We start from the raw sequence: 27,177 nt of genomic DNA on the forward strand, positions 1-27,177 counted from the left end.
CCGACAAGAGAGCGATCGGCTCTCATAGGCAGAAGCCTATGACAGCCGATCGCCATAATTGGCTGGCTGTGGGGAGGGAGGGAGGGAAGAAATTTAAAGAAACAGGGGTTTTTAAAGAAAAAAAACAAACAATAATATTTTTTTAAAAAAAAATAAACATGGGGGGAGCGATCAGACCCCACCAACAGAGAGCTCTGTTGGTGGGGAGAAAAGGGGGTGGGGGGGAATCACTTCTGTGCTGAGTTGTGTGGCCCTGCAGTTGGGCCTTAAAGCTGCAGTGGCCAATTTTGCTAAAAATGGACTGGTCACTAGGGGGGGTTTAGCCCTGCAGTCCTCAAGTGGTTAAGGACCCATTCATTATCCTTCGTGCAGCTCTATCCATAGCTACAGTAATCACCTTCCTGGACCTATCACAGCATTCACTGGGGACTGCTCCAGATTACGCTCCACCCCCAATGTGTTTAGCACCACCCCTAATTTACTAAGCCCCTCCCCTATAGACAGCAATGGGAGGTAGAGTAGGAAATTTCAAAGGTAAGAACACACTAGGCAGAATCGCATATGCGTTTTCCACTTTGGCTATCATTCATGAACAGGCTGTCGGTAAGGGGAACCCGTGCGGGAGAATACCGCCGTCGGTAGTTTATCCTTCTGGGTGGTCATTCATAAAGTTTGTGCCTGGGGCGGTAGCAGTGCGGAGGTTTTCTGGAGAATGGTGTCGGCAGGCGGGCGGTAGGCATGCGGAAACAGAAAAGCTGGCCGAGTCCCTCCATGCAGTGCTCTCTCTGCTGATGTGTGGGAGGTCCGTCCCATTCACTTACATGTACTCCGCAAGCTTCCCGCTACATCCAGGGGATCGGTAATCCCCTTCCGCATACCGCTATGCGGAAATGTTTATGAATGAACATTTTGATACTTTTTCTGGATAACTGCGTATCCACACCGCACAAGGCGGTACGTTGTTACTCTGCACGGGAATGTCAGCTCCGCATGCAGAAAGAGGCTTTATGAATACAAAACTTGCTCAGTGCTCGGTAAAGTCAGCGGTATTACGCATTTCCGCATGCGGGAATGCTTTATGAATGATAGCCAAAGTGTTATGGAAAACGCATATGCAATTCTACCTAGTGTGTTCCCAGCCTTACTCTCCTATTCATTTTAGCATTCTCAATAAATGCAGCACCCTTGCTAGCTCACAGGCTCTCCCTTTCAGACCCCCAATAAGCCCCTTTCTCTCTTTATTTCCCTCTCCCATCCCTTGCTTTGTATACCCCTTTCTTTCTATCTTCTTTGTCAGCCTCTTGTCTTGTCTCTCTCTCTCTCTCTCTCTCTCCATCAATTTGCTTTACACTTCTTAATTGATCCTTCACTTTCTTTGCAAGCCTACTTACAGTATTTGTGTTTTTCCTCTGTCTCCTGGTTTCCCTCTGTTGCTCTCTTTCTTCCTCTCCTACACTTGCTTTCTCCTACTCTTGTCCTCTGTTATTTCTCTCTTGCTCGTTTTGTCTCCTCTCCTGTCCTGTGTGTCTCACTTCACTAATTAAATAATAATCCAGACATTTGTATAGTGCTTTTCTCCTGTCGGACTCAAAGCGATCAAGAGCTGCAAACACTAAGGATGCGCCCTGCAGTGTTAGGGAGTCTTGCCTTGAGCTCCTTACTGAATAGGTAGTGACCCTAGCCAGGATTTGAACCCTGGTCTCCCATGTCAAAGGCGGTGCCCTCAATCAGTACACTATCCAGCCACTACTTTGCCCACAGCATAACATCAATAGCGCTCCCGCTCCATGGAACAGGAAATGCTACTTGGTAGAGATTTCAGGAAGCGTGTCAGCACTGGGATTACTGGAATGCTGTAATCCAAATCCATCAGGATGCCAGAAAGTAATATGTGTATGAGCATATCAGAGAGAGATTAAGATGTAATGGGGCCCTTGGCAACATAGTAGATTTGGGGCCCCCTTGTGGTCTTTTTGGTAAGCACCTGCCTAGGTTGCCTGGGGGATAATCCTGCTCTGCAGCATGTACTCATTCCCCCAGGTAAAACTCTTGGTCCTGTTTTATTGGGGAGCCCATAGTGGCTATGCTGCCTAGGGCATTGTTTGGCATTAATCTGGCTCTGGCTTAGAGTACCCCACAGGTAATGTAGTTGCCAAGTCATATAACAGTGGTTAGGAGGGGACATGAGACAACTTGCACAAGGTGTCCTTGCTCATTACACAATTGCATTATTAAGTGTCTTTTAGGACAGAGGAGGTAGTTTAATCGGTTCAGCCCTTATTAGATCTGGTAGTGCAGGTGCACTTGCTGTGCCTTTATGGCCCTTTCACACTGCAATTTACCGCTAGTGCAATGAAAGCCTATGGGTGCTTTCGTATTACCTGAATGCTGAATAACAATGTTATAACAATAACAGTGCTCAGTCTAACATGCTTTCAAAACTATGCTAGCGTGCGTATCTGTGTTGACGTGCAGCGGACTGGAAGTCATGTAAGTCTAAGGCGACGCGTGTCAGTGTGAATCCCGCTGCAGGTTTTACGCATTTTTGCAATACACTCCCACGCACGTGATTGCTTGTCCGGCAGGAAGTGAGCGTACCTTCCTGCTTGGCCGGATACCAGACGGGGAATACCGCATAGTAACATGGTATTCCCCGCAGGCCTGTTTCTGATGGCGCGGTGCGGCTGCTGTACCGCCACCATGCAGTGTGAAGCTGGCCTCAAATATGCTGACTGGCTTACCCTGCAGACCATTTACATAGCCAGGTGCTGCTTGGGAGTGAGCACTTGCCATCCTTTGTGTTTGCATATTTGTTGGCAATTCATTTGTTGTTTTAGTTTTTCACTGCTAGGTCCCTAATATGTATTATCAGTTACATATACTTAATTTATTAACATCACAATTCTGATATGCCCTGGACTGGCCCTGCATGGGGAACATATGTCTCCTGCTTCCTGCAAATACTGAATGTTTTGATGAGGAAAAATAAATTCAAGGTAATACCTATCATGTTTGAGCTGAGAAAATGTGCACTTGGCAGCAGACTGTTCTCAGAACTTGATGTCCCTGAGGTGTGAAGGTCAGCACTGCGCTATTTAAAGGAAAGGGCCAGACAGCATGAGATTCCCCATCACCATGATGCTCCGAATCCTCGCCGTTCTGCTGGCAGGTGAGTGCTACATTCCGGACTGAAAATAAATGTCATTATAGAATATAATCCTGATCTGATATATTGTGCAGCTCAATGCTTTTGTGAATGCAGAAATATCTCTAGCTCTTTTTTTTAGTAGTTAAATGTGAAAGACAAAAAAAAAAATTACTGCTAAAATTCCAAACACACCTACCGTCCTTTAAGCCTTACCTCTAAGATGCCGGAATACCTGCTCATTTGCAATTGCGATTTGTTAAGCATTTTCAAATCGATTTCTGTAGCGATTTGAAGGAATATGATTTTTTTCCTGCTTTCCTTCAATCGCAACTGCTCCGAAATTGCTGTAGGCAGGGCATTTAGAATTGCTACATATCCCAAACCCTGTAGTGGAATCACCCTTAAGCCTGGGACCCACAAGAAAGCGCAAAGTGCTATCCCAATCGCTTGTGTTTTGTGATAGAGCTTTGCAAGCGATTTTGGGGGCGATTTCCCTGCTTCTATACAATGCATTAGAATGGAAACGCTCCCAAAATGCTGCATGTCCTGTGATAGAGATCTGCCTAATCACAATCGCTGTAGTGGAATCTGTCCCATCCATTTACATTGGCAGAGCGTTTAGGCAAATCGCTAGAGATTGAAAGCGATCCCTAATCGCTCAAAAAAAAAAAAAACACACAAAAAAAAGCTCTAGTTGGTCCCAGGCCTCATAAGGCTCCACTGTCCTAGCACTTTGCAAATCTTAGCATGGAAATCACTGCTAGTTGGTTCTGAGTTTCAATCCTTAAAGTGAATGGGAACCGCATTTTAAAAAATGAGACAAATACTTACCCAAGGAGAGGGAAGGCTCTGGGTCCAATAGAGCCTTCCCACTCATCTCCTGGTCCTCTCATTCCAGTTCTGGCTCGCCCGGTAGCAGTATTTGACTAATTTAGTCAAATACTGCTTTACCCGGCCGAAGGAGGCTTCAGAAGTCTTCAGGGAGCCCGAGTGCTCCTGAAGAAGGGCGGCCCTGTACTGCGCCTGCGCAAGCACGCTCTCTTGCACGCTCACGCCTGTGCAATATGGAGCTCCCGAAGACTTCCAAATAACCTTTCGGTGGGGGATTGAAAGCAACCAAAACAGGATAGAGAGAGGAGGCGGAAGGCACTATATAACCCAGAGCCTTCCCTCTCCTTAGGTAAGTATTTGCTTCATTTTTTTTTGTTATTTAAATCGACTTCACATTGCCACCCTGAATGACTACTTCAGTATCTGAAGGCCCCTGTGCCTTAGTGAGACAGCTGAGTGCCCACTGCCAATATAGATGTTACGGCCAGAACCCGAAGTTTGGCCAGAACTAGAAGTGGCCGGCCACTTCGGGTTCTGGCCGGCCAATGTGCGAACTGGCCGCTGCGCTGCGGCCAATGTGAGAAATGCAACAATTCCTGTAAGGTTAATGTGATGTTGTGGCCGCAGCGCAGCGGGCAAATGTATCACACATCTTACTTTATTCAATGACATTAAGCCGCCCGGCTTTTTCTCTGCCTCTCTCCTCCCCCCCGCCTCTCTCTCCTCCCCCCGCCTCTCTCTCTTCTTCTCTTATGGGCAGCCGGGCGGGGACACGCGTGTCCCTCCGGAGTCGTTCGTCGCGGCAGGGGAATCCTGCCGTTCTTGCAGAGCGGGTGCTGGCAGAAGCGATGTCTGCAGCCTCCCCGCTCTGCTCTCCTGCCGCGACGAACGACTCTCCTGGACACGCGTGTCCCCGCCCGGCTGCCCATAAGAGAAGGAAGAGAGAGAGGCGAGGGGAGGAGAGAGAGGCGAGAGGAAGAGAGAAAGCGGGGAAAAAGCCGGTCGGCTTAATGTCATTGAATAAAGTAAGATGTGTGATACATTTGCCCGCTGCGCTGCGGCCACAACATCCCATTAACTTTACAGGAATTGTTGCATTTCTCACATTGGCCGCAGCGCAGCGGCCAGTTCGCACATTGGCCGGCCAGAACCCGAAGTGGCCGGCCACTTCTAGTTCTGGCCAAACTTCGGGTTCTGGCCGTAACATAGTCATTAAAAAAATCAATAAACCGATGGGATCTGTTAAACGTTTAGTGCCCTACAGCCCTTTTCATTATTTCTGAAGGTGGCCACACATCATACAATATTTTACATTTCTTTTCAATTCAAGATTTGCAATACATTTTTCTGATTGATTTTAACATGTGAAAAATCGGACCAATGTACCACACGTTTTCAATTTTCCCCCAATTATGAAAAAAAAAAAAGAATGAAAAAAAAAAAAGAATGAAAAAAAAAATGGCTTGTGCCTCTACATTACAAAACTGTCAATCTACCACACACCATGCAATCTTGCAACAAATTGATCAGAAATTTCCAGCACTTCCAATCGAGGAAAAAAAAAATATGGGAAAACTGATTGGAAATTACACTTGAATTAAAAAAAAAAAAAAAGGTTTGATTTTTCTGTAGAAACGATAGTTACTTTTTATCGAATTGCTGTAAAATCAGATCATTGCATTGTATCGTGCTTGGCCACCTTGAGACTGTGACAGTGATTCTTACAAGAGAGATTTTTTTCTGTTCTTTTTTAGGCTGTTATGAACTCTGTTCAATGTGCTTTGCTTCCTGTATGGGAACAAAAAAAAACTGATGCTAGAGTACAATGATCCATTAGATGGCGCTATAAAACCATATATATTGTATGGCTCCATCAAAAATACAGATATGGAGCTATGAGATTTTGTTCAGCAGATGCTCTGATATAGCTGTGTATACACTACAGCCATGCTTACATGAACACATTCTGTATTCCAATTAATGCATGTGAGAAAATAAAAAGTTGTAAGGAAAGTGAGGAAAGCATTGTAAGGAAAATAGAATCTTTCTGCTATCTACATATAGTAGTGAGTGTAGTAATGTATTGTAATTTGTTTTTTTAGTATCTTGTGCCTCTGGCAACCCTCATAATCGGGCACTGTGGCAGTTTCATAGTTTGATCAAATGTGCCATCCCAAACAGTGCTCCCCTGCAAGAATTTAACAACTATGGATGCTACTGTGGATTAGGAGGTCATGGAACTCCCAAAGATGCTTTGGACAGGTAAATACTATGTGTATCAGGATGAAGACCGGTCACAAGAAAACATGTAAAATGCTGTCTAATGTATCCTAAGTATTTGAAAAGTGTATTGCTGAGGTTTCTTGTAAACGAGACACAGTTACTCAGTACAGACTGGCAGCCTTACAAACATCCACAATGGACATTGGAAATAAGGTACATTTCTACTTTAAAATTATTATTACAGTGATTTATTTTCTCAATCAGGCAGAGCACTCCTACATTCACATCACATGCTCCCTGAGAAACACTGCTCAGCACCAATCATATGTTGTTGAGATGATGCTAGCAAGTAGTACTGAAACACATGAAAGGACCTTGTCAGGAATAATGTAATGCCTAGTACCAGGGCCGGATTTGTACTTTTTACCGCCCAAGGCCAATTATACCGTCTGTATGGTTGTTATCTCTGTGTGCCCCAATGAGAATTCTACTTACATCATTGGATGTCTCAGACAATAAATATTTCAGTAATACGCGTATAAATTATAAGTTGTATTTTCCTTAAGAACTTTTACGTTATGTTTGCCATCTCATTAATGATGGACCCATTGCGCCACCATGTGAGTTAGGCTGAAGTGTACCTGCAGGATAGAGCTTACAGGTCTTGCAGGGAAGACACAAGTACAGGACAGAGAGTTCAAAGGTTAAAGCTGTCTTGTAGATAGGGATGGCTGCATGGAACAGCTTTCATGTCCTTCACTGAGCCGCCCCTAAGTTTCTGGTGCCCTAGGCCATGGCCTATGTGGCCTTGCCAGAAATCCGGCCCTGCCTAGTACACACAATGCAATTTCCCGTCAGATACAGGGCCGGCTTAAAGAGAACCCGAGGTGGGATTTAATTATATTAGTGGGGCACAGAGGCTGGTTGTGCACACTATCATCAGCCTCTGTTGCCCTATGGTGTGCCCCCAGGACCTCCCTGCGATCTGCTGTCCCCTCCGCGGTGCTAGCGACACGCAGCGTGTCGCCAGTCGCCAGCACAATGTTTACCTATGCGGTGTCTGTTAGCGCCGCTCCCCCGCCCCCTCTGTATCGGCGCTACCCGCCTGCGTCCCTTCCCTCCCGCTGATTGGAGGGAAGGGACGCGGGCGGGTAGCGCCGATACAGAGGAGGTGGGGGAGCGGCGCTGACAGACACGCATAAGTAAACATTGTGCTGGCGACACGCTGCGTGTCGCTAGCACGGCGGAGGGGACAGCAGATCGCAGGGGGGTCCTGGGGGCACACCATAGGGCAACAGAGGCTGGTGATAGTGTGCACAACCAGCCTCTGTGCCCCACTAATATAATTAAATCCCACCTCGGGTTCTCTTTAAGAGGCTCCGGGGCCCTGGGGCAAATTGAATGGGAGGACCCCTACCCAAACATCACCCCTCCCCCCCCCCCCCCCCCCCCTTCCCGGTGATTACCTCTGCTGCTTGCTGGGGCCCTTGCTAGTTGCTAACAAGCTGCAACAGCAACTACCTCTTCCGGCAGTCAGCACAGTCCGGGCATTCTTGCCATGTTGTCCTCCACCCCCTCTATGCTCCGGCGCGCGTTACAGTGCTTTGCAAAAGTATTCGGCCCCCTTGAAGTTTTCCACATTTTGTCACATTACTGCCACAAACATTAATCAATTTTATTGGAATTCCACGTGAAAGACCAATACAAAGTGGTGTACATGTGAGAAGTGGAATGAAAATCATACACGATTCCAAACATTTTTTACAAATCAATAACTGCAAAGTGGGGTGTGCGTAATTATTCAGCCCCCTGAGTCAATACTTTGTAGAAGCACCTTTTGCTGCAATTACAGCTGCCAGTCTTTTAGGGCTGGTGCACACCGAGCGGCTTTTTGGGCGTTTTCAGATCCGCTTGCGGCTGCGGATCTGCTTGGTCAATGTATCTCAATGGGGTGGTGCACACCAGAGCGGCAGGCGTTTTGCAGAAACGAAAAATGCCTGGGTGAGGCATTTTTTGGATTTCGGATGCGTTTCTGCCTCCAATGTTAAGTATAGGAAAAACGCAAAACGCCTGTAAAACCGCTTGATCAAGCGGATTTTGATGCGGATGCGGATGCGTTTTTTTCAAGAATGCGCACTTCCAGGTCAAAGTGTGCTTCCTGTGTGGCAGATTTGCATGAGGGATTTTAGACTGCGCAGGAGGAAGATGGCAGCAAAGTGGTTTACCACAGAAAACCTGATAATTAAGATTGAAAACAGCCCAGAACTTTATGACAAGTCTTTGCCTGGATATAAAGACCACCAAAGGGCTCATGAAATCTGGAGCAACATTGCAAAAGATTTTCTTGGAGAAAAATGGAATACTTTGAGCCAAAAGGGCAAGGATTCTAAGAGTAAGTATATGTGTACAGAATTGTTGTATTTTATTGATTTCATGCAGCACTTTGCAGACAATATATCATCACCCCTCCACTAAATGAGTAATTAAACAATTAGAAATTTCATTATCACAGGTCTCTGGCAAAGCTGTTCTCTCTATAGCCATCTCTCCTTATAAACAGCAGGTACATGTGTGTGTATGTACTCACATGTATTATTAGGGCGCTATTTGCCACTTTAGAGTGTCATGAATGATATAGACATACAACACGGTTTTAAGAATGTTTATTTGCACAATAATACTGATCTCGTCATGTAAGTAAATAGCAGCCTGCAGGTTTTTTAGTTCTTACAGTTATGGCACAAAATAATCAGCTAATTTGTCTCTGTTGTGAATGGCAGAAATGGGACCACGTAAAATAGCTGGTGGTAAAGTGACAAGAGCACTGTTTGAAAGATCCCCCTCTTCCTCCTCTATGGTCATGCTATCTAGTGTTCTCACATAATTATGCAAAATACATGTTGCCTTCACCACTATTATAGCATACTTTGGTTGCATTTTTATAGCAGTGTGATAAATGCGCCATTTGTTTGCCAGAATTCCAAATGCACATTCTACTACTTGTCTGGCTTTGGTCAGGCGGTTATTAAAGACTACTTTCTTATGAGTCATATCTCTCTGTGCATACGGTCTCATAACATGCTCAGACAGTGCAAAGGCCTCATCAGCCACAAACACACGTAAGGTGGTTCTACAGTGTCAGGCCAGGGGCGTGGTGGTGGTAAAGTCATCTGGCCTGTGCGAAGCTTCACGCCAAATCGACTGTGCTGGAAGACTGAGGAATCATGGGAACTTCCGTAAGCCCCAACATCCACATAGATAAATTTCAAATTAGGATCCACAACAGCCATGAGCACTAGTGAAAAGAATTTTTTATAATTGTAATAGAGACTGCCAGTGAATGCAGGCATAACCAGTCTGACATGTTTCCCATCCACTGCTCCAAGGCAGTTAGGGAAATCATGTTTCTCCCAAAAAAGCTGCATGTTAGCCTCCCACATAGGTACGTCAGGAGTTGGCATAAATTCCGGTTGAAGTACTTTCCAGATCAATTTGCAGGTGTCCAAAACTAAGTATCGGATTGTACTTCTTCCCATGAGGAATTGGTAGTGAAGTGCTGCATATGAATGCCCTGTTGCCAGAAATCTGCAAAAGAAAAGAAATAACATGTATGTTTATTTTTATTCCTAGTTGCCCTCCTGCGGACAAGATGGAAGTCGGTCAGAGACAGTTACAAAAAGGAGATTGAAAAGCAATACCATGAATCCAAAAGTGGGTCTGGAAGTTCGCAGCGAACAAAATATAAATATTGTGGCATATTAGAATTTCTAAGAAAACATCATGAACCGGCTGAGTAAGTATGGCGTAAATGTTAACCTATTGCAATGTTTGTCAACTTCGCCAATAGAACAGTGAAGGAAGGAGTAGGCCCACAATGCAATTCAGTAGTGTGGAACGAATAATCTGCCATCACTCTACCAAATATATTGGGGGACGTAGCTTAATGTAAGGATGGCATAGGTCCAGTTTAAAATGATTACATGACAGGAATGTGGACTGTTCGTTACCCAACATAACAGTTGCCTGACAGTGCTGGTTATATGTTTGGCTGCAGTAGTGTCTGCATCACACATCTGTAACACACATCTACCAAAATCAGTGCTAGTTTACTCAGGCCAGTTTTGCTCTATGCTTGCTCAGGGGCTGTGCCTAAAAGCTATGTACACAAATAATGGGAAAAATAGACAGGCTACTGCTATTGTTTTGCAATGAAAGATGCATCGCATTGTGCCCATATATTTGCTGTGACATCCATGGTCACTATTCCATGAACTAAAGTTGTGCTTTCCCCTTTCCAAAGGACTGAAGATAGCCTACCACCAGATCCTGAGGAGGACGATGTAGAGGTGCCACCTACCACCACCAGTGATGTGGAAGTTGAAGAAGACACTACACAGGATGTTGACACTGCTACAGTGGAAGACAGTGACTCTACTACCCCAGATCACACACCACACAGCCCAGCGAGTAGTCGGACACGCACAACTGTCAGGTCTAGTAGAGGTGTGAGGGTAGCTACACAAGGCAGGAGAATAGGAAGAGGTATGAGCAGGGCTGAATACGACCAGAAGCTGATTAGTTCAATAGAAAAGGCTGTTGATCATATGGAGAAGCGAGAGGATGAAATGAAACAACTTAAAGAGCCATGCACACAGTATCTTTTAAGTTTGGTGCCACTATTACAAAAAGTGCCTCCTGATAAGCAATGGGCAGCCAGACATGCCATCTCTGAGACCCTGGGGAGATTCTTACTACCTGAGAGCCGTGCAGATGACAATGTGCACAACTACTTGCAGCAACCACACCTGCCTGCTTCCAGCCAACAATATAATGCACACCCACAACTCTCTTACCATATGCAACGCATTTATAACCCACCCCACTACCCACCAATGCATATGCATAACATGCCATATGGTCAACAGCCTCATTACTCTATGCCTCCACCTCAGCGCCCTGATCAAGGTATGCGATTTCAAACATCATCTATGCACAGTGACTCTACAGTGTACACTGATTTAACATCGCACAGCCAGCCTCATACAAATGCTGAATCAGGTACACATGCTTACAATCAGGGCCCTGGTAGTATGTGTGATTTGCTATCACAACATGACTAGTTTTTTGTAGTTTTACATTTTATTTTATTGTTCAATGCTCAGATTTGGATCTTAGTTTACATTACCTCAATGTTATGAGGAGTCGCTCAGTTGGTGTGATTGCTAGGCGAAAGTTAGTCTCTTGTCGGCGAAGGGCATCCTTCAGTTTGGCTAAAAGGCCATCAAAACTAGGAAAAAAGAGCATGCTTATCTTTAGATCTACTGTTGTTTGTTGCAGAAACATTTTTCATTTGTGACATATTACTTTTGCTGCTGAAAGCAAAGTATGGACAACACATGTCCAAAATATTCTTTGCACAGAAGAACAAAACATTAAAACGAAAGATTTTGTTCAAACATTGCTTCATTACTGTATCCCATATGCTGATTGTTGCCATATACTTAATGAAGTATGCACCAGGAGTATGTAAGGTCATAATATACTCCAAATGTTTTGGGTAAACTATGGATATATAATATAGTAGTTACTCCTATAGAAAAATTAGATGGAGGCCTTAGGCATTGAATACATAACACACCAGGATCAAGTATCACAGTTATTTGGTTAGCTTATGTATACACCGGATTGATTATTGTGTTGTTTTTCTGTTTACAGTCAAACACAGTTAACTAAGGGCCAAAAAGTGCTTCCAATTTCATTCCTCCCCAAAATACTTAGCCCCATGATAAAAATAAGTGACAAGTATTCTTACCTGGACACAGACATGCGGGTGTAGCCAAAAAACTTTTCTGGATGGTGCCTCAAATCTCTATATAGGGTCCTAAATTGACCCTTCCGGCGCCGCTCTTGTAGCATGGGATGCACCCAGTATCTCCTTGTCCTTGGCCTACGTCTCATATATGCTGCTACACAGAGCAATAACAGCACATCAGGAAACATTTTCAAAAACAAGTCACTCTTCTCTCCAAACCACAGTGTCACCTCTCCTGAACTAACCCACAATGTTGTTAAGGACCCCACCCTTTTTATATTGGGTTTTTTACTTCAATTGCTCAATGTGCTTCACATGTGTCATCAATATATCGCACTTTAACCCTTTGTTTAAGGTCTTTCTACCTCTTTTCCTGAAAAACGCAAAACGCAAAACGCTTCCAAAAACGCTTGCAAAAACGCACGCAAAAAACGCAAAACGCCCCCAAAACGCCCCAAAACCGCGCTATCAAAATGACAATAAGCGGTTCAAAAAACGCTAGCGTTTTGCGGATCTGCTTGCGGTTTTTGGTGTGCACCAGCCCTTAGTGTGTGTCTCTACCAGCTTTGCACATCTAGAGACTGAAATCCTTGCCCATTCTTCTTTGCAAAACAGCTCCAGCTCAGTCAGATTAGATAGACAGCGTTTGTGAACAGCAGTTTTCAGATCTTGCCACAGATTCTCGATTGGTTTTAGATCTGGACTTTGACTGGGCCATTCTAACACATGGATATGTTTTGTTTTAAACCATTCCATTGTTGCCCTGGCTTTATGTTTAGGGTCATTATCCTGCTGGAAGGTGAACCTCCACCCCAGTCTCAAGTCTTTTGCAGACTCCAAGAGGATTTCTTCCAAGATTGCCCTGTACAGTATTTGGCTCCATCCATCTTTCCATCAACTCTGACCAGCTTCCTTGTCCCTGCTGAAGAGAAGCACCCCCAGAGCATGATGCTGCCACCACCATATTTGACAGTGGGGATGGTGTGTTCTGAGTGATGTGCAGTGTTAGTTTCCCGCCACACATAGCGTTTTGCATTTATGCCAAAAAGTTCCATTTTGGTCTCATCTGACCAGAGCACCTTCTTCCACATGGTTGCTGTGTCCCCCACATGGCTTGTGGCAAACTGCAAACTGGACTTCTTATGCTTTTCTGTTAACAATGCCTTTCTTCTTGCCACTCTTCCATAAAGGCCAACTTTGTACAGTGCATGACTAAGGCCACATATACACATCAGACCATAGTCTTTTGAAAATGAAAGATCACAGACCAATTTTACATTCCATGTAGTATGAGAGCCATACCTTAACAGTCTTTTCTATGGAGCTTCTGAATGATTGCTTGAACAGTGCTCCATGGGATGTTCAAGGCTTTGGAAATCCTTTGTAGCCTAAGCCAGCTTTAAATTTCTCAATAACTTTATCCCTGACCTGTCTGGTGTGTTCTTTGGACTTCATGGTGTTGTTGCTCCCAAGATTCTCTTAGACAACTTCTGAGGCCGTCACAGAGCAGCTGTATTTGTACTGACATTAGATTACACACAGGTGCACTTTATTTAGTCATTAGCACTCGTCAGGCAATGTCTATGGGCAGCTAACTGCACTCAGACCAAAGGGGGTTGAATAATTATGCACACCCCACTTTGCAGTTATTGATTTGTAAAAAAAACTTTTGGAATCATGTATGGTTTTCATTCCACTTCTCACGTGTACACCACTTTGTATTGGTCTTTCACGTGGAATTCCAATAAAATTGATTCATGTTTGTGGCAGTAATGTGACAAAATGTGGAAAACTTCAAGGGGGCTGAATACTTTTGCAAAGCACTGTATTTGTAAACATACCCCGGGTCATAGTGGAGGTGGAGGACAACATGGCAAGAGTGCCCGGAATGTGCCATCCGCCGGAAGAGGTAATTGCTGCTGCAGCTTGTTAGCAAGGGCCCCGGGGAGCAGAGCGAGCGGGGAGCAGGCAGCATTTAGCAGAGCCTCTGCAGGGATCGGGGGCCCCAGGGAAATTGCCCCCTTTGCCTCTATGGGAGCGCCGGCCCTGGTCAGATACACAGGTCGAATCCATCATTTCGCACAGGTCCAATCAGATTTTTGATCGTTTTTATGATTGATTTTGTATAGAAATGATCAGAAAATCGATCATAAAACGATCAAAAATCTGATTGGACCTGTTGGAAATAACTGTTTTGACCTGTCTATCTGACGGGAAATTGCATGGTGTGTACCAGGCATTAAAGACTAACGCTATTTGTTATTGAACAGCTATCAGCAAAGGGGACAAACAAATCACTTAAAGGGATACTGTAGGGGGGTCGGGGGAAAATGAGATGAACTTACCCGGGGCTTCTAATGGTCGCCCGCAGACATCCTGTGCCCGCGCAGCCACTCACCGATGCTCTGGCCCCGCCTCCGGTTCACTTCTGGAATTTCTGACTTTAAAGTCAGAAATTCCAGAAAACCACTGCGCCTGCGTTGCCGTGTCCTCGATCCCACTGATGTCATCAAGAGCGCACAGCGCAGGCCCAGTATGGTCTGTGTCTGCGCAGTACACTCCTGGTGACATCAGCGGGAGCGAGGACACGGCAACGCAGGCGCAGTGGTTTTCTGACTTTAAAGTCAGAAATTCCAGAAGTGAACTGGAGGCGGGGTCGGAGCATCGGTGACTGGCTGCGCCAACACAGGATGTCTACGGGGGACCATTAGAAGCCCCGGGTAAGTTCAGCTCATTTTCCCCCGACCCCCTACAGTATCCCTTTAAAGGAAACATCAAGGAATAATAAAAAAAAAAAAAAAAACAGATTTACCTGGGGCTTCCTCCAGCCCATAGAAGCCTATGTGTCCCTCGCTGCAGCTCTGCTCTCAGCTAGTCTCCCGGGGTCCCTTCTGTAGATGCCTGCGCAGAATGCTCCCAGCGACAGGCACATGACTGCAAGTGGTGCAGCCATGCGATTGCGCATGTGCAGAGGTTGCCAAACTGGCCGGGTCGGTGGCAGCTACAGAGGGGACCCTGGGAGACTAGCTGAGAGCAGAGCTGTGGTGAGGAACACATAGGCTTGATGCTGTGGCCTTTTTGACAGTGGTTCTGGGCTGGTTGGCTGGTGGTGATGCTGGGCTGGCTGGCCTGGATAGTTTAGGTAGTGACAGGTGCCCCCTAGTTAAGGTAGTGACAGGAGTCCCCCAGTTTAGGTAGTGACAGGAGCCCCCCAGTTCAGGTAGTGACAGGAGCCCCCCAGTTCAGGCAGTAACAGGAGCCCCCCAGTTCAGGCAGTAACAGGTGCCCCCCAGTTCAGGCAGTGACAGGTGCCCCCCAGTTCAGGCAGTGACAGGAGCCCCCAGTTTAGGTAGTGAGTGACAGGGACCCCCAGGTTAGGTAGTGACAGGTGACCCCAGGTTAGGTAGTGAGTGGCAGGCGCCCCCCAAGTTAGGTAGTGACAGGGACCCCCAGTTAGGTAGTGACAGGCGACCCCCGGTTAGGTAGTGACAGGTGACCCCAGGTTAGGTAGTGAGTGGCAGGCGCCCCCCAAGTTAGGTAGTGACAGGGACCCCCAGTTAGGTAGTGACAGGCAACCCCCAGTTAGATAGTGACAGGTGACCCCCGGTTAGGTAGTGACAGGTGACCCCAGGTTAGGTAGTGACAGGAGCCCCCCAGTAAGTAGTGAGTGACAGGGACCCCCAGGTTAGGTAGTGAGTGACAGGGACCTCCGGGTTAGGTAGTAAGTGACAGGCGCCCCCGAGGTTAGGTAGTGAGTGACAGGCGCCCCCCAGGTTAGGAAGTGACAGGAGCCCCCCAGGTTAGGGAGTGACAGGGACCCCCAGGTTAGGTAGTGAGTGACAGGGACCCCCAGGTTAGGTGAGTGACAGGGACCCCCAGTTTAGGTAGTGAGTGACAGGGACCCCCAGTTAGGTAGTGACAGGCGCCCCCCAGGTTAGGAAGTGACAGGAGCCCCCCAGGTTAGGTAGTGACAGGAGCCCCCCAGGTTAGGTAGTGAGTGACAGGGACCCCCAGGTTAGGTAGTGAGTGACAGGGACCCCCAGTTAGGTAGTGAGTGATAAAGACCCCCAGTTAGGTAGGGACAGGCGCCCCCCTTACCTTGACAGCCAGCGTGCCCCCCCCCTCCCCCCCCTCCCCCTGGGCCTGCTCAGGGACGTTTTGGGGAGCTGGAGGGGTCGCAGCATGAGGGGAGAGCGTGGTGGCACGTCGGTGGGGAGGGGGAATGCCCCCCCTCCTCACCTCGGGCTCTCCCCTCTGCGCTCCCCTCCAGCATTAAATAGTGTGTATGCAGGCGGCAGGTAGCGGCAGATACATACCTTCCGTGCTCTCCACGGATGTTCCTCTCTCTAGATTTTGACGCTACTTCCTGTATAAACAGGAAGTAGCGTCACACACTAGAGAGAGAAACGTCCGCGCTGGAGTGCACGGAAGGTATGTATCTGCCGCCGCCTGCCACCTGCATACGCGCACTATTTAATGCTGGAGGAGAGAGCCCAAGGTGAGGGGGGGGGCCCTTCCCCCCTCCCCACCGACGTGCTACCAAGCTCTCCCCTCATGCTGTGACCTCTCCAGGTCCTAGCAGGGCATCCTGCCGCGGGCCCCCCATACAGCCCCTCCTCAAGACCCCCCCTCCCCTCCAATGACCTATTCAAGAAAAGGTAAAGATTTCCTGTGGGAAAGGAGGTATCAGCTACTGAAGATGAAGTTCAATCCTGGGTTCCTCTTTAAATCAGCCTTGGCTGGTGTCTCCCCTCTGTGGGCTGACAGGCAGCCTTGTCATTTATTTATATATGCTTCATGTCTGCGCCACCAAACCTCTCCAGCAGGACACCCCAGCAGACACATTCCCAGATTGCCAGACACAAAAGACAATTTAGGCCACATATATTATTAGTATTCCAGAGTACATTTTCCGTGAAGCAATGCCAGTTTCCCAAGTCTATTTATCCCTGTTCCACTTAGTGTTAGTGCAGTGTGTCAGAATGCTTTTTGATTTAATCTGATCAATCCACTGGAGTGTTTAGGTGGCCATACATAAGGTGATGTAATCCGTCTCTGTTTTCCTTTAAGACATAGGACAGACTTAACTTAATGTAACAGAGGTTTATTACTGTATTAAAGAGGAACTCCAGTGAAAATAATTTAATATAAAAAGGTGCTTAATTTTTACAATAATTATGTATAAATGATTTAGTCAGAGTTTGCTCATTGTAAAATCTTTCCTCTCCCAGATTCACATTCTGACATGTATTACATGGTGACATTGTTACTGTGGGCAGATTATGGAGCTGTTCTGGCTTTAACAGACAGGTATAAACAGCCATTTCCTGTGTGTGTCATTGTTACATTGTGGCAGTTTGCCCAGAGTACCGTACGGTACCAGAGCCTCTTGTGGGAGGGGTTTCAGCACAAAATCAGTCATACAGCGCCCCCTGATGGTCTGTTTGTGAAAATCATTATATTTTTCATGTAAAAGTGGGTATCAGCTACTGATTGGGATAAAGTTCAATTCTTGGTCGGAGTTTCTCTTTAAGTAGTGTAAAAGAGATTTGTGTATCCTGCACAGTCAGGATTTTTTTTCTGGTTGCTTGAGACTTATGGTTTACTGAGATCTGGATAACGGGGGTTGTACTGAACTATGAAAGAAATCTTCGGAGAACCCCCAAGTTCTGGACTTCTGACAAACCTCTAACCTCTGACACGAACTGGTTGGCAGAAAAATTCACTATGATTTTTGCAAAAATCAACAATAAAACTAAACCATGCCATTGCTGCAGCCACACTGAGCAGTGATTTAGTGGGGCACATTCAGAAGAAACCAGAGTTCAAATCCTGGCTAGGATCAGTACCTAGTCAGTAAGGAGTTTATAGCAAGACTCCCTAACACTGCAGGGTGGCCTCTTGAGCGTGCGCTTGGTGTCTTGAGTACTTTTAGTCCAACAGAAGAAAAGCGCTATACAAATGTTTGGATTACATTATCATACAACACAGCAATTGTAATTTATAGAGATGCATTAGTAAAACAGCAAGAATATCAGAAAAGAACAGGGCATAAACATTACTCTGTTTTGAAAAATGATTGAGCTCTTGTTATTACTTACATCTTTACCATAATGTTAAATTTAGTATTAGAACTAGCTCTACATATTAGTATGTCCATGAGTTAATATCCAGCGCTGAGCCAGATTATCTGATGGCAATGACGCTCAAAAGCTAATCATAAACCAAAGTTTGTTATTGCGCTTAAAAAGCTATCACATTCAATAATCAACCTTCTTTGACGCGATTTTCTAATTTGCAATGTAGTTATTTATAATGACCAGTTTAAACTGTACATGTTGGCATATCAGCTATTACCTGAAACACTCTCTTGTTTATACAGATGCTGCCAGGTGCATGACAACTGCTACTCAGACGCTATGGCCCTGTCCAGCTGTCGTAACATATTGGACAATCCATATACCAAAAGCTATCAGTACACCTGCTCTGGAACAACTATCACTTGTACATGTAAGTGCTTGCCATGTGCATCTATGCTGCTCAAAAGGTATATTTGCCTATAGACTAAAGGTACATACACACGTCGGATTTTTGCAAACGACCGTTTGAACATCCGGTCGTTTGAACATCAAATTTGGCGTGTGTACGGTCGGTCGTTCAGCTGATAAGACTGGATTTGAACGATACGCAAAGCGGATCGTTCAAATCCAGTCTTATCAGCTGAACGGCCGACTGAACACACACGCCCGATTTGACGTCCAAACGACCAGATGTTCAAATGTCCAAACGACCAGTCGTTTGCAAAAATCAGACGTGTGTACGAGCCTTTAGGAACTTTTTTTCATTAAACTCCAGGCAATTTGTTAATTATTTTATTGTAGCCTGTGTACTCCTTGAAGTGGGATATCCACAAATGTTGTTATACACACACACACACACACACACACACACACACACTTTTAGGGTGCTGTAATTGCCATAATCTTATATACAATTCCTTGTCCTTCACCACAGTTCCTTATTTATGATAGATCACAACAGGATCTGTACATAAACTACCTAGATATAGGAGCAGCAGGTCACACAGAAGATTACAATTCTTTCATGTAATCTCAGTGCTGTTTATTTTAGTGCATCATGGTTTTGGCAGACTTCAAATGATTTTAGCACTAGGGATTAGGACCTTGAACTTCTTTAATATGGTAAGTATTTGAGCAGTTTTGGGGGAGGAAGGAGATTGTAGGGGGGTTAGGGTTAGTTGCTGGAGAGTGTATCTCTATGCCATGGAGGGGTTTATTTTTTTACTTCAGACAGGAGGTTTGGGGGTTGGGGGGGCAGTGGTACATTAGTAGGTGATTATTAGGTCGTCGGTGAAGGGAAACAGTTTTTAATACTGGGAGGGGAATTATATTAGTTATTGTTCATGGCACAAAAGGCCCATATTGGTGGGATCCGAATTCTGTGGAAATCAGATATTAATTAAAAGGAAATTTAAAATGGCAGCCTCCCTATTCCTCTGAGTTTGGGAACATTTTCAATAATTGGGGCTGGGAGCTGTACACAAGACCCTGCTGCACACTGAATAGGGACTGTCTACACATCTTTGTCTGCAAAACTTTCTATGATTCCTTATCAGTGTCTGAGCAGAGGCAGTCATTAGAACAATTGTTCAGACAACACAAAGCTTTTTCTCTCTGTGCCCTTAGTTGTCAGTGTCTCAGGACAGGGAAAGGGAACTTCTTACCCCATGGGGCCCCCTGCTGCTTCTGGGCCCCTCCTGCAGCTGCATCCCTTGCAGGGTCTATTGTTACGCCCCTGATCTCTAACTGAAAATTTCAAGTTATGTGGCAAATCTATATACTTTCTGCTAAACTCTGTTTTGTATTTTTTTCTCTGCAGCTGGTAGTGATGCATGCAGTCAGTTTATCTGCAACTGTGACAGAAATGCTGCCAACTGCTTCGCCAGAGCCCCATACAACTCAGGCTACAAGGATCTGGACAAGAACAAAAACTGTTAGTTTGTCACCTCTGACACTGATTAACATCAACTGGGCACTGGGCAGAAGGCTAATAAAAAGTCTCAAAAAAACATGAGGTGTATTGGTCCAGTAATATCGGTGTAAATGAAATACTTGGCTTTTTTGTGCTTTGCATGATACCTTTTTCAGGTTATACTTAAATAATAGACACACATATACCGCATAGGCCTTCTCTAAACTCCATATTATATATTTATTTGAACAAATTAAAAAGATATTCTTCTGTACATTATTTTTCATAATCCCTTCATTAAGTGATTATAACTAGTCAAGCTTGTATCTCTCATGAACAGTTAAAGTGAAACTTAAACAAACAAACAAAAAAAAAGCTTATGATATAATGAATTGTACGTGTAGTATGGACAATTAGTAGAACATAAGTAGCAAAGACCAGAGTCTCAAATTTTTATTTTCAGTTTTATAGCTTTTTTTTTTTTTTATATAACATTGCATCATTCTGTCATATTTAAAATTACAAACCACACTATATTTTAAACTATGAAACAGAGCAGGAAATAATTATCTGAAGTTGTCTTTCACTGTTTCTTTGATGTATAAGTGCTTCAGAAAATAAGACTGTCTCCGACCCACGTTGGATCTAAGAGCTTAGAGAAGCTATTTTGTATAGAAAACAACTTAAGTTTCTTAACACTTCCTGTACTGGAAACAATACGAGACTTTTCTTTGCTACTAATGTTCTATTCCATAGCCGTATTACACATGCAATTAATTATCTCACAAGTGTATTTTCACTTCATATTCCCTTTAAAGTACTGCAGAGTCTTTCTTTTTAATTATTATATACTTCTTTATTTACACATGGTCAGAATATACATTATTTCCCCATTTGCCATCCTCAACTGCTAATCATTATGTTGTTTCCATTCATCAGTTGAGAGGTTATCTTTTCTAGCTTGAATACAAATTTGATGCAAATTGTACACAACTTGGAAAACCGAACAAATGTAAATTTGATTGGCTCACTCCCAAGGTGCATGCAACCTCTAATATTTGCATCATGTTTGTACAAATGAGCCACTATAGGGCAGTCTATAGCCACTGTTGACAGGAAAAAAGAAGCAGTCCCAGGAGCTCAACTGTTATAATTGAGCCAGGGAGTCAACCAGTCCACACCCGGATCCCTCAGGGTGCAAAAAGTCCACAGCAATAGAAGAAAAAGTCTGGGTCTCTACCTGGATAAATGCAATTGTAGCACTATTTTATTGCACCATAGTGACAAAACCACACGACGTTTTGGCCATCGGGCCTTTATCGGCCGAAACGTCGTGTGGTTTTGTCACTATGGTGCAATAAAACAGTGCTACAATTGTATTTAACCAGGTAGAGACCCAGTCTTTTTCTTCTATTGCACAAAAAAGGTGGATCAGCGCATCACCAGGCCGCTTCCGAATGGCCTACAATCAGAGGTGCGCTGAGCCCCCCCAGAAACTGCAAACGCACCTTGAACCCAAACAGAAGCTCTGCATATACACCAAAAGCAAGGCTGTTAAGTGGGAGCAGCTGACCAAAAATGAATTAAATTAGTACATGGCAAAGAAATGAACAGCGCTACTTAAAAACAGATAAGTGCCTACATGCAAGAGAGTGCAATTTTCAATTTTACTTGGTAGTGCACCCAGGCTATTCATATGCATAGGTTAGGATTTAGTTAGTGTTAGGTCCCCTCCCATATGAGGATGACTTCTCCGCAGTGGGAGGGATGAGTACTTAACAAGTTGCATGCAAGCTGTTACAGGAAATCAACATCCTCCAGTGGTAGACAGGTTAGGTGTATGCTAGCTGTGTATTTTATCCCACAAGTGGGGCTTGCACTCTGTTGTGGGTAGGCATTTATCTGTTTTTAAGTAGCGCTGTTCATTTCTTTGCCATGTACTTCTTCTTCTATTGCTATAGCCACTGTTGAGCCACAATGGCTCAGAGATCAGGGCTGCTGACTTCTGAAGTTCTGAGCTTTGCACTATTTATTATTGCTGCACACATTACTGAGTTACAAACTACCAGGAAGCAATATAAGTGCAGTAGCTGTTGACTGAATGAGTTTCTACAGGGTGGGCCATTTATATGGATACACCTTAATAAAATGGGAATGGTTGGTGATATTAACTTCCTGTTTGTGGCACATTAGTATATGTTAGGGGGGAAACTTTTCAAAATGGGTGGTGACCATGGCGGCCATTTTGAAGTTGGACATTTTGAATCCAACTTTTGGTTTTCAGTAGGAAGAGGGTCATGTGACACATCAAACTTATTGGGAATTTCACAAGAAAACGACGGTGTGCTTGGTTATAATGTAACTTTATTCTTTCATGAGTTATTTACAACTTTCTGACCACTTATAAAATGTGTTCAATGTGCTGCCCAGTGTGTTGGATTGTCAATGCAACCCTCTTCTCCCACTCTTCACACACTGATAGCAACACCGCAGGAGAAATGCTAGCACAGGCTTCCAGTATCCGTAGTTTCAGGTGCTGCACATCTCACATTTTCACAGCATAGACAATTGCCTTCAGATGACCCCAAAGATAAAAGTCTAAGGGGGTCAGATTGGGAGACCTTGGGGGCCATTCAACTGGCAATTTTGCATATCCAGTGGCCTTGAGGTCTCCATTGATAAAGAATGGCCCCACTATCTTTGTACCCCAGATACCACACCGTCATCTGAAGGCAATTGTCTATGCTGTGAAGATTCTGAGTTTGTAGTCATGCACACCATCTATAATGGAAAAAACGATGTGCCCGACTGTAGGATCACCACTCCAGGAAAACTTGAAGAAAGCAGTCGGCACCATCCATATATTGCTTTTTTACTTTATTGTAATATGGTCATGGAATATACAACGCCGTTTCAGAGCGTAGCTCCTTTATCAAGTTCATGACACATTAAACACATTGTATAAACAGTCATTTTATAGTCAGCCTTGTCTCAATGTAGCCAATCACATGCTACAACTCTACTCAATGAACGCTCTTCCAAAGAGCGGACCTAATGGGGAACTATCTGGACAGTGAAAGGAGCCAACTACCACCCGGGACTGCGTGACGTTACATGGGCAGGGTATAGCGGCGCAGCCTCCCGAGGGAGAGTACGCCCTTCCTCTGCCCCTCAAAGCTCTGTCTCCACCCTCAGGCGAGCGGACTTGATGGGGGCCAGAGTGCACATACGTGAGAGCTTGGCAAGAAGCCAGCTCTCCGCCAACCAATGTGGGAAGCGGGCGGAGACTGAAGATGGGGGCGTGTCAGGCCACCATGGTTACCACCCATCTTGAAAAGTTTCCCCCCTCACATATACTAATGTGCCACAAACAGGAAGTTAATATCACCAACCATTCCCATTTTATTAAGGTGTATCCATATAAATGGCCCACCCTGTATATCGGGCAGCTTCACCGCACATGTGATCAGTCATTATATGCAATGCAGAGGCAGATAAAGTAATGTTAGCATGCCAGTGCTGGAACCTGGAGCAACAGAAACACATCCTCTGGAGTGATCAAATAAGCTTCACCACCTGGCGGTCTGACCAGTGAATCTAGGTTTGGTGGGTGACAGAAGAATGCTGCCCATTTGTAAGCTTACTGCCAGCTGAGACATTTGGTGATAGAAGAATAATGGCATGGGGCTGTTTTCTTTTTATTCCAGGGAAGGGAAATTCTAATGCTATAATGGACAATGTGATTTTAGAGAACTGTGTGATTTCTGAAAAATGATAGAGAACCGTGTGGAGACAGTATGAGGTTAATCCTTTTCTACCTAATCTCCCCCAATTATACCTCATTCGTACTCAGTAATTACTTTGGCAGGGCCAAGCTAGCAGTTAAGGCAGCCATACACTGGTCGATGTGCCATCAGATCGACCAGCTGACAGATCCCTATCTGATCGAATCTGATCAGAGAGGGATCGTATGGCTGCCTTTCCTGCAAACAGATTGTGAATCGATTTCAGCCTGAAACCGATCACAATCTGTTGTGGTGGTGCTGCCGCCGCTCCCCCCGCCGGTATACATTACCTGAGGCTGGCTCCCGGGCGTGATGTCCCCGTCATGTGGCACCTCCGGCTCCGGCATCCGCATAGAACTTAAGCTATCACACCAGTGACAGCGGAAGTTCAAATAGAGCGCCCTCTAGTTGTACTTCCGCTGTCACTGGCATGACAGCGGAAGTTATACGAGGATGCCAGAGGTGCCATGACGGGAGCAGTGACGGACGGGATGCCCGGGAGCCAGCCTCAGGTAATGTATACCTGATCGGATCGGCCGCCGCTAGCGACGCGCTCCCTACCCGCGGGCGATCGAGGGTAATTTCCCGCACGGCACGATCGACGGACCGATCCGATTTCGGGAGGAAATCGGATCGGCGGGTGCGTGTTGCGTGAACGATTGGCAGCAGATTCGATCCCAGTGATCGAATCTGCTGTCGAAACTGCCGCAAATCGGGCCAGTGTATGGCCACCTTTAGCCTTTATCCAACCTAGGAATCTTGTGGGAGCAAAGCAGAGCACTATTTTACATCCCCCCTCCCCCATTCATTTCCACTGTCCACTCAGTGTGGCCACAACAACACCTGTTCTGGAGGAAGGCCCTGTACTGAAGGGAGGGAGGGTATGAAGGGCCCTGTGGCTGCAGGGCTTGCTCCCCCAGTTAGAACTAGCATAAGGTAACCTTACCACAACTTGTTATAACAACACTTTAGTAGTCTTCAAAGGTAGAGATAAACGTAATAAGATGAGAGATTTCAAGAAATAGGGAGCTACATTGGAGAAATCTTGGAAGCTGTGCATGAGTAGAGGTTATTTATAAGGAACAGTACTATGTCACAGGTATAGTGAAGAGGGTGGTCTGTGGTAGAATCTTTATTCGTACCCAATTATTTTTCAGTCTTCAGACAATACTTGCCCCACACGTCTTCCCCAAATAAAAAAAAAAAAAAAACTCTACTCCCAAGAAAGAATGCAACTGGAGAAAGTTGGTATTTTATTCTAAAAAAAATGGCTCAATGAATGTTTTTCAGAACATAGAACTGATCCAGAATTTGTGCTATCAAATTTGGAGCCCAATCTCGAAACAAAACCAATGGCTTTAAGCCCCAGAAAGGAAAGTATATCTCTGGCCTTCGCAGGACCGCTGCCCTTACCACCTCTTCTGCGCATTCTACTTTGGATGAAGCTGCCATGGTTATCTTGTCGCCCACTTTCTTCACAGCACTTTCTGCAATAATAATGGCAGATTTCATGTCACTTCTCAAGCACTTTGAGAATACAAAACTGCAGGAGTAGTCAGAAAAATGTGAAAGCTAGCTTCCAGTCAAAACAAAATATCAACATAACACGTTTACTTCAAGAATTTCTTTATTTTTTTTTTTGGTGATGGATGAATGGTATACCTATATTATGTGACTACAAATAGCAAAAACTATAAATAATAAAAATGGCTTACCTCAAATGAAGGGGCAAAGCCAATGTCAAACAATAGGTTTATTATTCAGACACCATCAATGATAACGCGCTTTGCGGAACACAGTCTGCTTCCTCAGATCAAATACAAAGCAGTGTCTTTATACTGTAGTCAGTAAGTTCAGAGCGCCTGAGCTCTGAGGACGGGATGAGGACGGAATTTCCTCACCTGCCTTCATACTGTGGTTGCTAGTCGTGCAACCCACACTTGTGAGTATTCTTTTGCTCTTTAAGACTATGTGATCACCACTTGACATACTACACCATAAGGGGCTCCTGGTGTCTCTGTGTTCTTTCCTGTCTCTCTAGGAAGTCTGTTGAATCCCTTGGGATAACACACACCCTTTCTTTCTTTTATTTTTTTTAGGCTATGTTCACAATGGTCAGTTGCACAACTCACGCATTATAATGAGTTTTAATGAGCAGAGCTGGGCCAAAGCAGAGGCAAGAAAGGCTCCAGCCACAGGGTGCAGTGTAGGATGGGGCGCCCAACTCACTCAGCTATCATTCCCCTACTGTGTTTGAAGCCGAGAGAAATAAGGAATGGGTTACATGGTAGTGACTGCAAGCCAGATAACTACAGATTAAGGCGTTTGGGGGTTGGAGCCCTGGGGAGCCTCTTAGTCTAATAGCAATCAGTGTGTGACAGCTGGGGAGGGGGGGGGGGGGATGGAGGGGCGCACTTTGGTGTCTCAGCCTTGGGTGCTGGAGGACCTTATCCCGGCTCTGATAATGAGTGTGGGCTGCAATGCATACGAGGCATAGACTTTAATACAAATCCTGCAAACAGCGAATTAGAATAACATGACCGGTTTCAACGCAGTACTGTGAAAAGCCCCACAGAAATGTTTGGTCAGGGAGTTGTCATGCAGAATTATTCTGCAACGCAACCGAGCACTGTGAACTGGACCTAACACTGCCACAACTTGTCACCTGTGTGTCTCTTAACTGTATTACTTCCTTTTTGTTTTGTTTTTTTGCTATGTTTGTTTATGGTGGCCATATTTGACACCCTCACATGGTTTATAAGTCATCGTCATCTTTATTTTCAGCTCATATTCATCCTCATTCTTTGCGAGTTTGTAGACGCCTTTATAAACAATTTTAAAAATCAGATCTACATGACATTTATAACCCATTTCTTTTGACTCCCTGGTTTGAAGAGCAGAGGACAATAGTGACAATAGTTACTAGAGCCTAAAACAGGACTTTGCTCACTGCATTCAGTTGCCTGAAAAGGGATACAGATATCGCCCATTCTCACAAGATTTGAGAAGGTGATCAATGACATTCTTATTGAGATGAAACTGCACAATCTTATTATTCTCTAGGCACAACTGTGCCCAAAACATGCATCAGAAAATCTGGAGTAAGAAAACAAGCACTCCAGCCCAAGCTGAATGCATGACAATCTGGCCTCTTTTTCCACAGCATGGTTTATGAATACTGAAATGTCAAACAGAAATCCTACTGCAATTACATAGGGAAGCACTTGTCTCACCTGTGTCAATGTAGCCCAGTACAGCCACAGAGACAGAAACATTATTCTTCTTTAGAATGAATTCTCTTCGGAGGGAGCTGAAAAAACCTTCTAGAGCAAACTTTGCGGCACAGTAGCTAGTGGTAAACGGTGCTCCAATCCGTCCTGTACAAA

The 27,177-nt window shown here is 45.0% G+C and overlaps 3 protein-coding genes across 4 annotated transcripts in view; 2 read left to right on the plus strand and 1 right to left on the minus strand.

Annotated features, from left to right (window-relative positions):
• Positions 1-3,116: 3,116 nt before the first annotated feature.
• Positions 3,117-20,032, plus strand: PLA2G1B (phospholipase A2 group IB). Its single transcript, XM_068238706.1, has 4 exons — positions 3,117-3,169; positions 6,082-6,241; positions 18,397-18,524; positions 19,914-20,032. The coding sequence occupies exons 1-4, from the start codon at positions 3,118-3,120 to the stop codon at positions 20,030-20,032; spliced, it is 459 nt and encodes a 152-aa protein (XP_068094807.1). The 5' UTR covers position 3,117.
• Positions 8,217-11,322, plus strand: LOC137561788 (uncharacterized). Its single transcript, XM_068273148.1, has 3 exons — positions 8,217-8,594; positions 9,833-9,995; positions 10,503-11,322. Exons 1-3 carry the CDS (start codon positions 8,303-8,305, stop codon positions 11,320-11,322), a joined length of 1,275 nt encoding a protein of 424 aa, XP_068129249.1. The 5' UTR covers positions 8,217-8,302.
• A 4,995-nt stretch (positions 20,033-25,027) lies between the features above and the next one.
• LOC137520142 (hydroxysteroid 11-beta-dehydrogenase 1-like protein A) overlaps positions 25,028-27,177 on the minus strand; it is a 38,132-nt gene continuing 35,982 nt past the window's right edge. For both annotated transcript variants that reach the window (XM_068238713.1, XM_068238712.1), the window contains exons 5-6: positions 27,025-27,168; positions 25,028-25,278 (exon numbers count right to left, since the gene is read on the minus strand). In XM_068238713.1, the coding sequence (XP_068094814.1) occupies positions 25,064-25,278; positions 27,025-27,168 (359 nt within the window). In that variant the 3' untranslated portion in view covers positions 25,028-25,063. The remainder of the gene's footprint in view (positions 25,279-27,024; positions 27,169-27,177) is intronic.

The sequence above is a fragment of the Hyperolius riggenbachi genome, chromosome 1, assembly GCF_040937935.1.
Source record: "Hyperolius riggenbachi isolate aHypRig1 chromosome 1, aHypRig1.pri, whole genome shotgun sequence".
NCBI lineage: Eukaryota > Metazoa > Chordata > Amphibia > Anura > Hyperoliidae > Hyperolius > Hyperolius riggenbachi.

Excerpts from the sequence above, each read along its gene's own strand:
- LOC137561788 (XM_068273148.1), top strand. The coding sequence starts at position 8,303 with ATGCGGATGCGGATGCGTTTTTTTCAAGAATGCGCACTTCCAGGTCAA. Across the intron at positions 8,595-9,832 it reads AAAGGGCAAGGATTCTAAGA|TTGCCCTCCTGCGGACAAGA; the intron begins GTAAGTATATGT and ends TTTTATTCCTAG. Across the intron at positions 9,996-10,502 it reads AAACATCATGAACCGGCTGA|GACTGAAGATAGCCTACCAC; the intron begins GTAAGTATGGCG and ends CCCTTTCCAAAG.
- PLA2G1B (XM_068238706.1), top strand. The coding sequence starts at position 3,118 with ATGAGATTCCCCATCACCATGATGCTCCGAATCCTCGCCGTTCTGCTG. Across the intron at positions 6,242-18,396 it reads CCCAAAGATGCTTTGGACAG|ATGCTGCCAGGTGCATGACA; the intron begins GTAAATACTATG and ends TTGTTTATACAG. Across the intron at positions 18,525-19,913 it reads AACAACTATCACTTGTACAT|CTGGTAGTGATGCATGCAGT; the intron begins GTAAGTGCTTGC and ends TTTTCTCTGCAG.